The 16,294-nt window shown below is 49.3% G+C and overlaps 1 protein-coding gene across 1 annotated transcript; it reads left to right on the top strand.

The window, feature by feature from the left end:
* The first annotated feature begins 265 nt into the window (after window positions 1-265).
* On the top strand, window positions 266-14,960 carry LOC141951432 (acrosin-like). The gene is made up of 6 exons (XM_074887652.1): window positions 266-396; window positions 12,346-12,438; window positions 12,751-12,948; window positions 13,284-13,549; window positions 13,811-13,956; window positions 14,441-14,960. Exons 1-6 carry the CDS (start codon window positions 266-268, stop codon window positions 14,795-14,797), a joined length of 1,191 nt encoding a protein of 396 aa, XP_074743753.1. The 3' UTR covers window positions 14,798-14,960.
* The last annotated feature ends 1,334 nt before the right edge of the window (window positions 14,961-16,294 follow it).

Raw genomic sequence — 16,294 nt, 5'->3', positions numbered from 1 at the left:
CTGGCTTGACACATCCTACAGGAAAGGCTTTTATTAGGCAAGATCTATCATGCCCCAAACCACACCCCTGAACCAGATGAACTTCCCTAGACTGCAGTGGGAGCCCAGACACCTTCTTCAGGTGGACACACCTCGTCATAGCTGCCATGATTTCTACCATGAATGCCAGCAAGGAAGCCCATGTCTGACACTGTACTGATGGAGAACAGCAGGAGGCTGGTCCTGAGGGTATGTGTTCTCTCGCTGATGCTGAGCAGAAAGCATTATGCACTCTGACAGGATGCAGGAGACAGACCACAACCCAGATGACAACAATAATGAGTGCCTAGCTGTCGTTCCTGAGAGGAGGGAATCATCCAGTGATCCGCAGAGGAAGGTGAACAGCTTTGCCAGCAGGTCTGTTTAGACACTGTAGCCCAGAGAAGTACCACAGAACCCTGCAGGCCGAATTACCAATACAAAGGCAGTTACTGACTGTATGGGGGAGGGGAGCCACATAACAGGTTGTGCTCCTTTTCCATCAAGACATCCTGCAATTTTTATCTAGGTACTGCTCCAATCAGCTTTTGAGTTCTTGCTGGGGGAAATGGGCAGTGGGGTAAGGACAGAGTTGGAAGGACATCGCTTGAATAAAATTTAAATGGATCAAATCAGTATTTTTAATTGCTAGCAAAACAAAGAAAAGAACCTGTAAGACAGCATGCAAGGTCAGTAGAGGACCCAGCTATTCATCTGGCAAAATACAGCCCTGAAAGACTAATACTCAAGAACTCATCTGGACCTAACAGATGTATGACATTCCTTCTCAGCCAGGTCAGAATCCTGAGATGTTGAAAGAAGATATACTGGATATACTGAAAGAAGATATCACTGGAAGAGACAAGAAATACAAGGCAGAGTAATCATAAAAAGCACTATACAGGAGAAGTGTCAGCTGGGACCGTTATTTGTCAAACTCTACCAGATCACAGCTGTGACACTACCCTTAGCGTGACACAAGCAGGACCCTTATGGTAATAGGTGCATGGGTGCTCTGGAACCTCTCCTGCCCAGCCGTGTCCCAGAAGTCTGTACACACGAAAACCAAGCTTAGAACGACACAACTTCCCAAGCCCTGCGTTCCTCACAACTTAAAGCCAGGACGCAAAGTCCAGTCCACCTACTCAGGGTCACAAATTAGGTTTCACCTCACTGATCTGAAAGATTCCAGGGCTGAGATTATGCAAAACTAGGGCCTTTTCTTAGCTAGGCTTAGCTATGAGTAGTGCAGACACTGAACATCGCTATAAACATACTAGCAAAAGAGAAGTCATCAGTAGACATGACTTGTAAAGGATAGGAAGACAGAGCTCGTCAAAAGTGCAAAGAGTGATAACAATATACGATACTTTATCACTAGAGATGACAACAGGAAACAACATCTAAACGTCTTGAAACAGCTTGATTTCTGACACAGTGATAAATAGCCAGGTGCCTGCCATGGGAATTGTTCCCTCTCCTTTCACAGGCAGGAGTGGCCTTGGGAGGGGAAGCATTTCCTCCAAACTGCCCGGGCAGGGGAAGGGAAGGTGATCACTGCTGTAGGGCTCGTTCTCTTCAGATCTGATCAAAGCACACTGGGATTTTGACCATTTAATGTAAAGAGCTGTGAATCACGGTATTCTTCTTGTTGTGGTCCTCAGAATCCTGACACTGTGGTCAAACCAAGTTATATTTTCACCTTTCCCAGACTATTAACCCAATCCCAGAATATCGTCAGTGCAACAAACTCTGTATTACCTTATTCATTTAGACCCACAAGATGATATGGCTTAGAGACACAGAATCAATCCACAGAACAAAAAAACAGGCATTATGCGATGCTAATCCCCTTCAGCAAACAGCAGATTAAAAAACCTCCACAGAGTCCATGGCTGCTTTTTGTCCCTTCATGATTTTAGTAGATTTGTTTTCTTCCATTACAGATAGCAGACACTCTGTTCTACAAAGTGTCCCAAACACCCTACATTTTGGTGGGAGGGTTGCTGAGGGGATCAGGGATGAAGGACAGAAATCTACAGGCAGTGAAGCTTCATTAATTCCACTAATCACAGACCAATTTGTTTACAGGAAAGTTTTGTGGTTTGTTTGTTGTTTGCCTTACAAGGGTGAACAGCTGTCCTAATATCTTCTGTGTGTGGAGTAACAGAGGAGCAGCCACTACTGAGAGCGCTCTGCTCAGCCTCAATTCATGAATGGGAAAGTGATTCTGCATTCGACAGCAAGGATAAAACGGAATCCTGCTGTTCAGTGGGAGACAGAATCTAAGTATCCTGTAATATAGTTTGCTACATCACCACATGTCAGGCTTGACTTTCCTAATTTACACCAGTAAATTCTTACAGAAGAATAAATCTTTTCAACTCAAGGCTTCTGATTTACACCAGGGCAAATGGAAGTGCAGGAGGCCCTTCTTATCCTAATAAAATGTGTCAGCTACTGTTAAATGCAGTAATGGCAGATACAATAACATGTTAGTATTGTATCGCAAGATAACAATATCAGCACTGGATTGAAAGGGGAACTCAATTACTGTTTGTTGTTGTCATTTACACCACCATTCTCAAAAATCAATTAATTGGTTGCAGTGCTCTCCAATTCCAGCTGCTTTTTAATTAAAAGAATGAATCAAACCACTACTAAAAAGAAACCAGAAGCACCCACTTTGGGGAAAAAGTTTTCAAAGGATGGCTTTAACATACGCTATTGCGTTCAATTTTAGGTGATACAAGGCCACACAGAAGGTATAATTTCCTTCAGTAAAGTCACACCTGAAACTATATGGGGAGTGTTTTTTCTCCTTCCGTTCCCAGATTCTTCCATGGTACAAGGGTGTTTGGCCGCAGATACATAGTTTGTAGAAGACAGTGCCAACAAAACACCAATCACAATGCAAAGACCCCTTGTCTAAATGATTCTCATTAACATTTAAAAAAAAATTATTCCGTTTTTAAACAAAGACAGCCAGTTTAAAGGTGTTTGGGCTAGAGCTTTCAGCACTATTCTCATTTTCAAGCTGAAGTGCCCTCTGCTGGCCACGATTCCAGGTGCCTTTGCTCATACATTTCGTATGGAACTTTTTCTAAACATCAAACTTCGTTAGAAGAGGGCAGACTCCTATAACAATATATCATTTAACTGTTGAAAATGATTTTCCTTTTTACATCAACAGGATCTGCATTAGGGGAAATTATAAAGGGCATTTAAACTTTGCGCCAAGAATCGAAACTTCGTTGGCTTTGCTCAGGTGCTCTGATTCTGTGGATAGATGACAGGCAGGTGAATGAAGAAGAGAACAGCAAAACAGGTGGACCAGTGCTACAAACACAAAAGAGAAGATTAAGTGTGATGGAACAGAGACTGCAGAAGAGATTCAGCATGGAGATTCAAGAAGAGAGAGCATACAAAATCCATCCAGGAACTAAACCGTTAGGCAGCTACATCCTTCCTCTTCTCCATACTGCAAAATGTAGTTGCTAAAGGGTTTGTGCGGTTTTGGCTGTCACAGCATTCAGAACGACAAAGACAGACGGGCTAAACCCAAATATACAGGGGAAAAGACCCCCCAAACATTCAAAGAGGTTTTGGAAGAGAAAGTATATCCTGGATCAGTGGAGAAAGGGACAAAGAACACAAGTGACCTCAAATTCAGGTCCAAGATGCAACTAGGAGAAAAGAAAGTTAGATATCATTTGAAGGGGGAAAAAAAGAAATTAAAAAGTCAATAAAACCAGACTTTCCATTTGGTTAAATTAGATTTCAGCCCTGAACTTACCTAGGATGGTGAGGTCAGATTTCTCCACATCATTTCTCTGGTCAGCAGATGGGTAGGTCATCCTTTATTTCTCCTTCTGAACCTTCTCTCAATCTACAGATGCCTGTAGACTCGAGAGCTGCTTCCTCTGATTCCCTGACGCTTTGCAGCAATCTAGTTCTTCAGAGCTCAGCGGGGGTAACGGGAGACTTGTCTGTCTTTGAGGACGGAGGACAGCTTCAGCCAAAGAATGTTAGTTTTGTGAAGCAGCAGTAAACTCCTGAGAGGTACCTGCCTGGACCCGAGGAAGAACAAATTACTCCCGAGCTGTTCCATCTTTTCCTGCTCTTACCTTGCCATCCAGATGCTTCGTGAGGAAAACAACGCAGAGGAGACATGTTTTCTTTCCCTTATATACTACAAGCCAAAAATGTGCATTTTTTTTTAGGATAGGGTGTTTCTCTGGTAGAGATGAACAGCAGCACTGAGGCAGTAAGAAGGATCTGTAATGCTGAGAACCACAATTAAAACTTAAAACTGATCTCAGGCTGCCCCTATAAATCTTTCATCTTTCTTACCATTATCATTAGTTAGACTTGTATAATAAAACAAATATCATCTTTCAAAGGGCAGGTGGAGAAATCAGGTTTCATGCTTGCTAACTGAAAGACCTGATAAAGGAGACGAAGTATTAAGATGCATCCAGATCATTAAGTCTTTGTCTTCAAAGGATTTTCGTCATTAGCAAGTTACTTTTCATAGAATTTTTGGGTGCATGTTGAAAATATTTTATTGCCTTCACATTTAACATAAAGCTCAAACACTACAGAAAACTAATTTTCAGTGTTTCGCTAAATCTGAAGCAGTTTTAGGCTATTAGGATCAGTCTCCTAGTGCATTACATGAACTTTAATGTCATCAGTGAGAGGGGGGAGGGATAATCAGGCTTAATAGGCTTAGCCAAAATACAGCCACTGGCATTCAACCACATGCCGATAGTTGCCAGCTTTCTGGATCTCTGAGGCTACTGCACCATCTCCAACGCTACTGTACAATAAATCAACTTTTTAAAAATGTAGCCATAGAACCAAGGTCAAACTGATATCCCCATAGCTAAAATGACCTTGCAATAATCAAAAGATGAACAGGTACCCTTCATTTTTCTGCTGAATTTAGACATGCACATAAAAAGATACTCATTTTAGTTCTGCTTTTCTAGCAATAGGTGGCACTATCAAATGCCACTTTCATAATTATCTACTGTTGCACCATAGCATTCTATATTCCAGTGGAAGAACAGCAAGGAACATGGCTGAGGTTATTTTTCTTTCTGCTTCCCCTAAACAGAACAGCAAATGCACCTTGCAGTTGTTTTGTTTTCTGTTTTAAACTGTAATCATGCTCAAATACATTTTTACACCAGTTAGAAACTTGAGAGAAATATGTTATTGTTTTTTAGAGTATGCTACTTTAGACAAGTGGCAAGCAGATAAACACGCTCCATGCTCCACCAATCTCTATGCTAATATTAATATTTTTAAAAATCATGGTTTTAAAAATAGATGTTCTGTCAGCACCTTCAACCACCTTTTTGTGACCTGTTAAAGTACATAATATCACTACTTTTTCCCTCAATTTCCATATTTTCCCAGATTTGTAGATAATACACACGGTTCGCAAATAACACATCTTCTTAGCTTGCAAAATAAGCACTCTGCTACTCTTCCCCTTCAACTTGTTGACCACCTTTCTCTCTCTTCTTTCTCCAAACTCACCAGTTTCATTCTCTGTGCAACTGCCCGTGCTGCACCTTTCCTTCTCCTGCTCCAGGCATGCTGGCTCTGCAGGCCTGAGTTCAGAAAGATGCTTAACAGCTGCAGCACAGAGTCAGAACCCTGAGCTCAGTATTTTTGAGGCTGATCATGTACAAAACATTGTTTTGGAGATTTGCCACCTCTCCAGTGTAATTTTTGAAGCCCCAACTCTAATAGAACATGCTTCTCACCCGAGCTGTTTGCATAAGGGATAGACTTCATAAGAAAGAAAAGTATACCAGACTGTCTCTTTTGGATTTGAATTTCTTTTGTTTCAAAGTAAAATGCGCTGGAAGCCCAGAAAAAACTTCTGTTTGTCTCAAAGCAAGGAAAGAACTAAACAGCAAAGCTGTTTTCTGAAGTCTTTGGGTTATTATGGCAAAAGCATCAAATCGGTCTTAAAATTGCTACATGCCGTTAGGCAACCTTCTACTTTCTCCACAGATCAGCCACTTCCCTGCAATTTCACAGCACTGTCTAAGGCAAAGTGTGCCCAGACTGCACCGACAGTGAGCTGACACGACACACTTCATGTTCCATTGCCCACTGTCCTTAGCTGTTGGTGACTCAACTGCTGTTCCCACAGAATAACGACACGCTTGGCCTCTGCCTGTGACTCACGTGTTGCTACAGGGCTTCTTTTAACTGAAACACACAGCGTGTACTTTCTGTTTTGGAGCAACAGCCACACATGTGGTAGAGAACTTATTTACAATGCACACAGTGACAAACAGACGGCATCCTAGGAGGAAAAAAAAGGATTTCAATAGATTTTTAAAAAAGTTTTTAATTTACAGTGCAAGTTAAAGGATGCAAACCAAGCAATAAAGCAGATACAACTGACTGTTCTTTTAGAATTGAAAGAAACACTTAAGTGATATTTCTCATTAGCTACATCATTTAAGGTTCATCTTAATTTAGTCCATGGACTGCAAGATTAGAGGATCAATCTTGTCTCTGTTGGTGTAAATGGCCGTGTTTGCTGTGGCTTTGGTCAGTCAGGGTTATTCCTGACTCCAGTGATTTACATAACATCAGACAGAATGTTTTTCCTTTGTTGCCACAGCAATTCACCTGCTACAGGTTCTGCAGTTTTGGGGGAGGCGACTGCTCAAACATCCACTCAATTCCCCCAGAGCTCAGTGACATTGTTCAACAGCTCTGAAATACCGATTGGGTGAACCACGACACTCACGACTTTCTAACAGCAAAAAAATGCAGCGGCTTCCAAAGCACTGCACAAATGGAGAGTGGGAGCAGCGATCTGCACGGCAGCAGGTCTGATCCATGTACACACTGACATGATCAGGAAGTCTGTACAAAATGTGCCTGGAAGTCTTTTTGTAATGCTGATTTCAACTATAAACCTGTCCCTGTCGCTGCAGTATCGGGTGGATTCACGTTATGTTACCTTGTTTTCTGGGTGAAATTAGTATAAAGCAGCTGAAAGAGCTCAGACTATGATATGAATTAAACCCAGACTAACTCTATAGAAAATCTCACGAGATTCTCAGATCTCAGGCATAAACTACAGCACAGCTGCTGTGAAGTGCACACCACATACAGCACCAGGGCCACGCACACACGCCGACACAGCCAGTTCCTTCTGGAAGGAATCCCGCCAGCACAGACTGACGGCGGTGCGCGGTCGCTCCGTGTCAAAGGAAACCGAGCTGCCTACTAGGAAGTGTAATTTGGAGCAGTTGCAGTGTTGATGTGTTGAATCTTTTAGAAACTGGTAGGAGAAAAAGCCAACTGCTAACGAACCAACATAATATGAAGTAAACTAGGATAGGAAGCCAACTGATGATTTAAGCAATAGTTTTCCCAATACAATGTCATGCAAATGCCCTAGAACATAGCAAGGAATCTGCTTTGCTTTCAGAAAGAGCCAAATCCAGTGCCTTTGGTGTAAGAGGCAGCATTCATGTCTAAACTTAGGGCAAGAACATTCTTGCATTTGACAATGCCTTTCTAAGGTCTTGCTGTCATTAAAAAAGACAAATGAATAAAATAAGGCTTTCTGAAATTAGGGAATGCTAGATTATTTTTTATCTAGATTAACTCCCTTATCCCTTCCATGACACAGCTGCACAAATGCTTGTAGTGGCAGAAAGCAAAAGACTAAGATGAAAGGCCAGCTTGGAAAGCAGAGAGGAGAAGACAGATACTACCTTTTTGCAGTAGCAGCGCTGAAACTGTGGCCTGAGACATCTTGCTATTGAAAACTTCAAGTCCTTTTAATCTTGTGCAACATATCTGAAATCAGCCAGAGGTAATGCTGACTGTCCTTGAATTCATCCTGCATTATGCTTACAGAAGCTTAATTAAATTAGCTCTTTGGTGTGCACATGCTCATTACAACTGACTGTACTCTGTGTTTAAAAAACAAACCCAATAATCTTCCTTTGGAAACACATGCTTTCATCAGGTGCACAGGTGATAAATAAAGTAATTTTCAGCAGATTATTGACTTCAGGTTTCTAAGTCAGTTATGTAATTTAGAATTCCAAGCACATACACCAGTGCCCTGAAATCAATCCTGTGGGTCACCACTGTGTCTGTTACAATGCACACTCCCTTTTCGCTGATATACACCTCTGCACCTCCATCCCATCAGAGACAGGCAGCTTTTCACCTCCCCCAGTATAATGCACACGCATTGCCATACTATCAAACCCAAATCCAAGATTTGTTAAATACGCTTCTTTAAAAATCACTGAAACTCTTTCACATCCCATTTAATCTCTGCATTCTTCTTCTCTAAGGGTGAATATAACTTCCCAGTTTCCAGTAGTCTGGAGATAATTCTGGACAAGCCTCTAAGTAATTAGCTGGGGAGCAAACTTTCTTTTTCCATCAGCAATGCTAGTGAGAAAAAAAAAGAAAAATCCTGCGATGCTTTTTGTTAGCTGTAATGGTGGGAAAAGCTGAAAAATTTGTGGTGAGTGTTTGCATGTCAATTAGAATTAAGAAGAAAAACCAGATGATTAGTTATTATTCCTACTATATGTCTCCAAGGTAAATCTAAGCAACAGAAAATGAGAAGTGGAGACAAGATGACTTTAAGAACTGCCAGAAGTGTTTCACGTCCCAGTATACTCACTTGTTTATGGCTCCTTCAGTTCTGCAGGTCAAAGATTCCCAGAAACTTGTAAATCATACTTACCCTAAGTATTGCACATCCCTAAGTGACTACACACCTACAGCCTCTTTGCACTATTTGCTCGAGCCGGTGCTAAATACTCCACTCCTAGGCTAGCAGAAAAGGCAGGTATCTCCGTAGAAACCTGCAGCTTGCTGAAGTGTGTGTGCAGGTGGCACAGAAATATCTACTTCCCACAGGCACTTAACAAGAACATACTTGCTCAATAATTACACACAGTGTAATTTAATTACACACAATGTAATTTAATAAAATATTGCAGTCTGGTAAAGGAGAAGGAAGAGTGCTGAATTTCCCTTTCTTTCCTGATGGTTTGCAGGGAGCCCAGCACAGAGTACCAAGTGCTGAACACGGAACCTTCTGGATGATGCTGGAATTGCTTTCTGCACACGAGCTCTGCTCTCTGCCACGGGAATATCAATGGCAAGACAAATTGTTTTGACCAGCTGAAATAATCTAAGCTTTAATCAACAGTGGTGAAGGACAGTTATATGCTTTGCTTATCCTCGGCATAGTTTCGGGCAGTTTGGAAACAAGTGCTTAATATTAAACAATTCATTTCTTTCCAACAGTCACACAGAGATATTCCCAGAGTCTTATTACTTGAATTTACAGGCAGCAGTATTGCTGAGGTAAAGGACTTTACTCAGCCCCATGGAGTTACAGATGAGGACAGACACTGAAGACTCATCAAGGAAAGCTATTCATTAAAGTTTCAGTGTTTGTTTCACAGCGCCTCTGCCAGCGGTCATTTGTGCAGTGGGAGGTGGGGGGTTAATGCAGCCCCTGCCCCATGCGCCGATACTAATGAAAATTGTCTGGAAGCAACAATCAGCATGTTGATGGGGTGATTGCGCACCAGGTGAAAGAACCCAGTTTTGGGACAACAAACACACACGCACACCCTGACTGCACACCAACACACACACACACACACACACACACACACAGAGACACTCCCTGACTGCACACCAACACACACACTCCCATGGACGGCACTCCTCAGCCTCCTGCTGCCACTGCTCCCAGCCTCTTGCCGCTCCATCCCCTTCAGTTGCTCCACACTGGAACCCTGTCCCAAGCCCACCAGACCCCCCCCACCCCCAGCTAACCCAGCTCAGCCCTAGAGCTACCCTGCAGCTCTGTCCCAGTGACCCCTCTGGCTAACGGGGCGCTGGGGCAGCCAGCTGTGGGCTGGGGAGATGACCAGCCCTGCTTGGAGGGCAGCTCAGTGCAGCCTGGGCTCGGTGCTGGGTGTCCAAGCTGAGGCCTCTTGACAGAAACCCGGACTTGGTCAGGGTGGGACCGTGACACAGCATCATCTCCAGAGCCAGAACAGCTCCCTTCAAACCATGGTCCAGAAGAAGCAAAGGGTGTGCCCCAGTGCCCAGAGATGCCAGCTCAGCTGGAGGTGTGTGGTGCAGCCCTGGGTGGGAACAGAGCTGGGAGCTGCAGCACCATCACGTGCCAGGGGCCGGGAGCGCAGCAAGAGGGGGTTGGGATGGACGGTCCTGGCAGCTTCAGAGGCAGGACCTTGTGCAGCCAGTGCAGAACGGACACGTCTAGGTGGGAAGCAGCTCAGGGTGTGCATGCTTGAGCACGTCCAGGTCCTTCATGACTCTGGGAGGTGGAAATGTGGCCGGCGGTTGGCAGGCCTGGTCCTCTTGTAAGGTCTGTCAGGGGTGCTGGGGCTGATCAGTCAGGGGGGCTGCAAGCACACGCCATCCACAGGACTGAAAGGGTCTCTCTCTCCTCTTGCTCGGGAGCTAGGCCAGCTTCAAGTTCAGCAGGGAATGGCACACGCACGCAGCACTGCCACCCGTAGCTGGCCCTAGACACGGGGTGTTTCCAACTGACGGGTCCCTCTGACCTGTGTTCCCTTCTGCCATCGCTAGCAGCCAGGCCTCTGGAACCACCCCCGCCGGGTACAGAGTGGGGCCACGCAGAAAAGGATTTGGAACTCACGTGTGAGTAGCTCCTTGATCCCCCCTTCTCTCCATTTTCTGTGCTTATACATCCCCCTCATCTTCCCCGACTCCTCCCTTTCTCCGCCCTTATCTCCTCTCACACAAGGGACCCACCCCTGGTTGTTTTTCCCCCTTGCTCCCAGGTTTGCTCCATCTGTGAACACATTTGGTGTTTCAGGTGCTGTTAGTGAGGTCACCTTGGACTTCCATGGCATTCCTCATGCTGTTTCCTGGGTACTGCTGTCCCTGCCAGATTCCTCTCCCTAAAATGACCCCATCTCTTCCTTCAATTATCTGTGAACTGCGGCCATCTCCCACATCATTCCCCCTTAGCCACCTGCCAAATCTGGTGCTGGAAGAGCAGAGAATCCACGGAAGACAAGATGCCTTCTCTCAGGCCACCTTCTGCCTGCTCTGAGCAGATCTGGGGCACCACCTTCAGGCCAACTTTCAGAAACCGAAGCGGCCTTGAGTCCAGTTTGGGGCCCAGCCCTGGTGCCTCTGAAGCCGTGCTACACCTCAAGGGCCCTGAGAGCAGCTGTTCCACTTTCAGACGGAGCCTGCCCTGGCATCCTAGGGACCAGGCTGGGCACTCAGCTGTGTGCCTTATGTCTATCCACACAAGCCAGGATGCCAGCAGGGAGCTCCCACACCTTTCGTGAGCTTTGAGGCTGCCACTCTTCAAGCCACGGCCTCCAGGGACCCAGCCCTGCTCGGCAAAGGCAACGCAGGTGGCTGGCTCCTGCTTCTCTCCCGTGACTGCCCTGCACGGCCGCATGTGAGCACGGCTCCGCCATACAGCTGCAGAAGGCAGACTGACGAGCTGAGGCCGATCCAGGATTGACCAAAGCCATGGAGAATGGCATGTGGGGCTGAGAGCAGGAGCAGCCTTCTCTGTTTAGGGCTTGCAGTTGCCTGTCGTCGGCCATGTGTACCAGGTGCCACAACCGCCCTTGTCAATGCTGGCCCAGAACAGCAATAGAGCACACAGACAGCAAGGACAGGAAGCCTGCCAGAGGGGGTTGCTGGGGCTGACATGGCCAGTGTGGACAGCGCTGCATCTGTGCCGGAAAGTTGACACTGCTTGGGTCTGCTCGGTTTATTGCACTCGCACATCACTGCTTGCCTGCCGCGGCTGTAACCAGATCGGCTCTGCAACACCCAAAAGTGCGTACTGCCTGTAGTAGTCATGTTCTCTGGTGTATGTTTGTTGGGAAGGACCTGGTGGCAAAGGGCTGCAGAGAGCAGGGGGCAGTGAACTCCCCGAAGAGGCTGTGGTGCCACACTGGGTTTTTTCCTGCTCGCCATTGGCAGGCGGTGCTGGGGGCCGACGCTGCTGCCTGCCACAGGGCCTGCACACCCCGTCCCGCAAGCCGAGCATTCAGCGGGGTCTGTCGGGGGTGTCCGATCCCAGCTTCTGCCTCCCCTCCTGCTTGGAAACCCCCATGTTTTCCCCCCCCGCCCCTAGAGACCACCGTGCCCAGCCCCCAGAACCAGCGACACTGTGACATCAGCCCCGTTGCCAAGGGCACCACCGGCACCGCGAGCCCTGTGGGCACTCTGTCAGCTGCTGCACTGGTGGTGACAAGCCCTCGGTTCTGGCAGCTGGCACATGCCACTGGCAGCGATGCGTTTGCTCCCGCTCCTCATCCTGCTGGCCCTGTGCTGGCCTGCGCACGGCGCCTGGGACAGCTGTGGGTAAGTGGCCGAGGCTCTGGGAGGGAGCTTGGCAACCTGATGGGGTTCCCTGGAGGGTGCCTGCTTGTCCCCCGTGGCCACACCACGGCTTCCTCAGCCCCATGCGGGAGCCTCGGCTCCTCGCGGCACCCGGGCTGCTGGCACAACTCACCTGCGGGGCTAAAGCAGAAACGGGGGCGGCCGCCCACCCACCCCACGGGGCTCCGTGGCCTCACTGTCCATGCAGCACCTCGTGGGGAGGGCAGACGGCTGACCTTCAGCCGGGACAGCAGCGAGCCATAGAGCAGGATGGTGATGAGTTTCTGGTTACAGGACCTGCGGGCTGCGGCCCATGGCTGCTCACTCCGGCACCTCGCGCGTCGTGGGGGGCACAGACGCCCAGCCAGGGGCCTGGCCCTGGATCGTGAGCATCCAGGATCCCTACGCAGCAGGCACGGGGCACATATGCGGAGGGTCCCTCATCAGCCCGCAGTGGGTCCTCACAGCAGCCCACTGCTTCATCAAGGCCAGGTAAGGAGGGCCAGGAACGGGGATATCCCCCCAGCACTCGCGGGTGCCCCGTGCGCAGCACCACGTGCCACTCCCATCCCCTTTTCTTGCGGTACACCCAGTGCCTGGGCACTGCAGAGCCCCGCTGAGAGGCTGCTCAGGAGAGGGCTGGGCTCCTGCCACGGCTTCCTACAGCCTCCAGCTCGACACGCCATGAGCCCAAGGCATGCAGGGGCAGTCGCAGCTTCCGTAGTGTGCTTTCCTCTCCCCCATGTGAAGCAGGGGGCAGGGAACTGCTGGGCTGCTGCAGCATGTGGCTCCTCTCCCTCTGAGCCCTCTCCCCATCTGCCTTCCAGGCACATCACCATGTGGCGCGTGGTGATCGGGGCCACCCAGTTGACTCATCTGGGCCCGGAGGCCCAAGTGCGCAACATTAAACGGCTTCTGGTTCACGAACACTACAGTAGTATCTCGGAGGAGAACGATATTGCGCTGCTGGAGTTGGACCAGCCTGTCCAGTGCAGCTACTACGTACAGCTCGCCTGCGTGCCCGACGCCTCCCTGCGAGTGTCCAAGCTGACGACCTGCTACGTTAGTGGCTGGGGGTCCACGACGGCGAGAGGTGAGTTCCCAAAAGTGCTCATTTCCCGAGTGCGAGCTCGGCACACGGGGAAGGTGGGCTTGGCTTCCTGACAGCAGGGCTGAGAGCCAGAGTGTGGCTGCGGGGTCGTGTGCCCATAGAGACATGGGCCTGGCCCAGGGCCCATGGCCAGACAGAAGGGCAACGCTGGTGCAAAGCCAAGCCCCAGGGAAGGGCTCACCCAGACAGGGCAGGAGACCTGGCAATGAGCTGCTGGGTGTTAATTCCTTTCTGTGCTCACAGCCGCAGGATCAACGGATGTCCTGCAGGAGGCCAAGGTTCACCTCATCAACGTCCGCCTCTGCAACAGCAGCCGGTGGTACGCAGGGGCCGTCCACCCCCACAACCTGTGTGCTGGCTACCTGCAGGGCGGCATCGACACCTGCCAGGTAGGAGCCTGCGACAAGGCAGCGCCCAGCGGCACAGGCAGCCCCGGCACAGCCACCCAGACACACCCCGGCACGGCCTTTGCCTGGCCAGTCGCCCTCCCACCGCTGGGTCCCCACCGCTGGCAGGGCTCACCTCCCCTTCCCCAGCTGCAGGCCCTTGCCCAGGGCCCCACTGGTTCCAGAGGCCCAGGACTCTGCCCAGAAAGCCCATCCAGCGCTCCTGGCAGCCCCGAGGTCCAGATCCCAATCCCAAAACATCCCTCTTGCACACAGCCAGCATCGCTGTGCAGAGATGCGAGAGAGCCCTACCCCACAGGCTTACTACCCTCTCCCTGACAAGGTGCTGCAGGCCTCAGCACTGAGCGGAGCCTCTCTGTGCAGCGGATGCAGCCCTGGCAGGTGTTGGCAGAGAGAAGGAGCCAGCCCTAGTGCTGCCAGTGGCCACCTGACACCACCTGAACCCTCCCTCTCTCCTCTGCTGCAGGGTGACAGCGGTGGTCCTCTTGTCTGCAAAGATAAGAATGCTGACCACTTCTGGCTTGTTGGGGTGACCAGCTGGGGGAAAGGCTGCGCAAGAGCAAAACAGCCTGGAGTCTACACCTCCACTCAGCACTTTTATGACTGGATCCTGGTACAGATGGGGCTGCACCCAGCAGCAACGGCTCCTCCAACGCCACAGCCAGTCTTCACATCAACACCCTTTCAGAAGCCGAGGCCAACAACGCAAGCGGGCAGCTCTACGCCCTGTCCATTTCCACGCCAGAAGCTGGCGGAATTCTTTAAGCTGCTGCAGGAGCTCCTGCAGGTCCTGTGGGGGAAAAAGGCTCCAGCAGCAGCATGAGCAGGACCCAGCTCAAGCTGCAGCGCACCGCGACCATCTGCTGGGGCACTGCCTGCTGATCCAAAGGCAGCCTCAGTGTCAAAGGCTGCTCGGTCCTGCCCACACACACAAATGCTCCAGTTGAGCATTCCAGTTGTTGAAATAAAGTTGCTGGTTTTCACCATGCTGCAGTCCAATTCAGTCTCCTGTGCAAGGCAAGGATTCCATGCCCGGCACCTGCAAAATGAGGCTGCAGGCAGCCAGGTCGGGCACAAAGGGAAAGAGTCACTCCGAAGGGCTGGTCAGAGGGGAGGGTGAGGGTGTGGTGGAAGAGGGGGGCGAAAGGTCTTGGGGACAGCAGTTGGAAACGCAAAGTGTCTTACGCCGGCTACTGGTGGGACTCTTGTGTGTGTGTGCGTGTGTGTGTGCGTGTGCACAATGCACCAGTGAACTTGAAACTGGACTCTCTTGTGACACAGGAGACACAGATCTGGAAAGACCCACGGTTTGCCCCGATGACTGGGTAAGGAGCTTGACATCCAGCCATGGATATTACATGGACTTAATTTCCATTCCGTTAGTTGAGGAATCTCTGCACGTGCTGTGCTTATGAATCGAGGGAGTGAAGGTGTGTTTCTGTTTCGCTAGTAAACATCCAATCCTGATCATCTGGAAAGGCAGAAAAGGACTGGCCTGTGCTCATGTTTATGTAAGCGGTGGGTACGAGTACATGGGCGCTGGTAAAGGCATCGCTCTGCCTGTGTCAATCTGTTTTGCCGTTCACATTAATTGTGTAACTCTGTGTGTGTGTTTGTTTACGCGCTCTTTGGACGCAGCAGAACGTGGGAACAGCAGCAGCCACATCCATCAGACTGGGACAGGAGAAGCCTCCGGGGTGTGAGAGTCCACCGGGTTCAGCTCTCGTGGACCTGAAAGGAGAAATCCCCCGTGTTCAGAAGTCTGCTGGATCTGGCTGCTCTGTAACAGAACGGGGAAGGGGGCCCAATGAAACTCTGCAGCAGAGACGATGGTGTGGACAGAGAGGCAGCAGTGCCTGGGCTGTGGAAGCAATGGGGAGGGCTGGCAGCTGGACTGGCACTGGACAGTCACTGGGCTGCCTGCTAACAAAAGGGCAGGAAGGATGCAAGCTCAAAGCTTTATAAAAAAAGTGATTTGGTGTTTGTTTTCTCCAGTAGGTACCATTAAAGCATCTGGGCAGGACCCTTCCCTGCAGGCCCAAGAGTGGCTTAGCTCTCCTGGCAAGCTTTGCCTTGAAGCAGCATGCAGTAACAGCTCAAAGTTTTGATAGCCAGCCAGCCTGTATGCTGGCACAGGAGGATGAGTCCAGATGATCCCCCTGTTCCCACAGAAGCCACAGCTGAAGTAGTTCACACTCCAGACGCTGGCCCGTGAGCCCTGCCCAGGCAGCCGCTCCCTACCTCTTTGGGAGAAGCTGGATTAACTGTTCTGCAGACTGGGCCTCTTCATTTCCTAGTCTGGGTGGAACACAGCAAACAA

This window comes from Strix uralensis, chromosome 17 (assembly GCF_047716275.1).
Source record: "Strix uralensis isolate ZFMK-TIS-50842 chromosome 17, bStrUra1, whole genome shotgun sequence".
NCBI lineage: Eukaryota > Metazoa > Chordata > Aves > Strigiformes > Strigidae > Strix > Strix uralensis.
The sequence above is the reverse complement of the archived record's forward strand: the minus strand, read 5'-3'. Positions and strand labels throughout refer to the sequence as shown.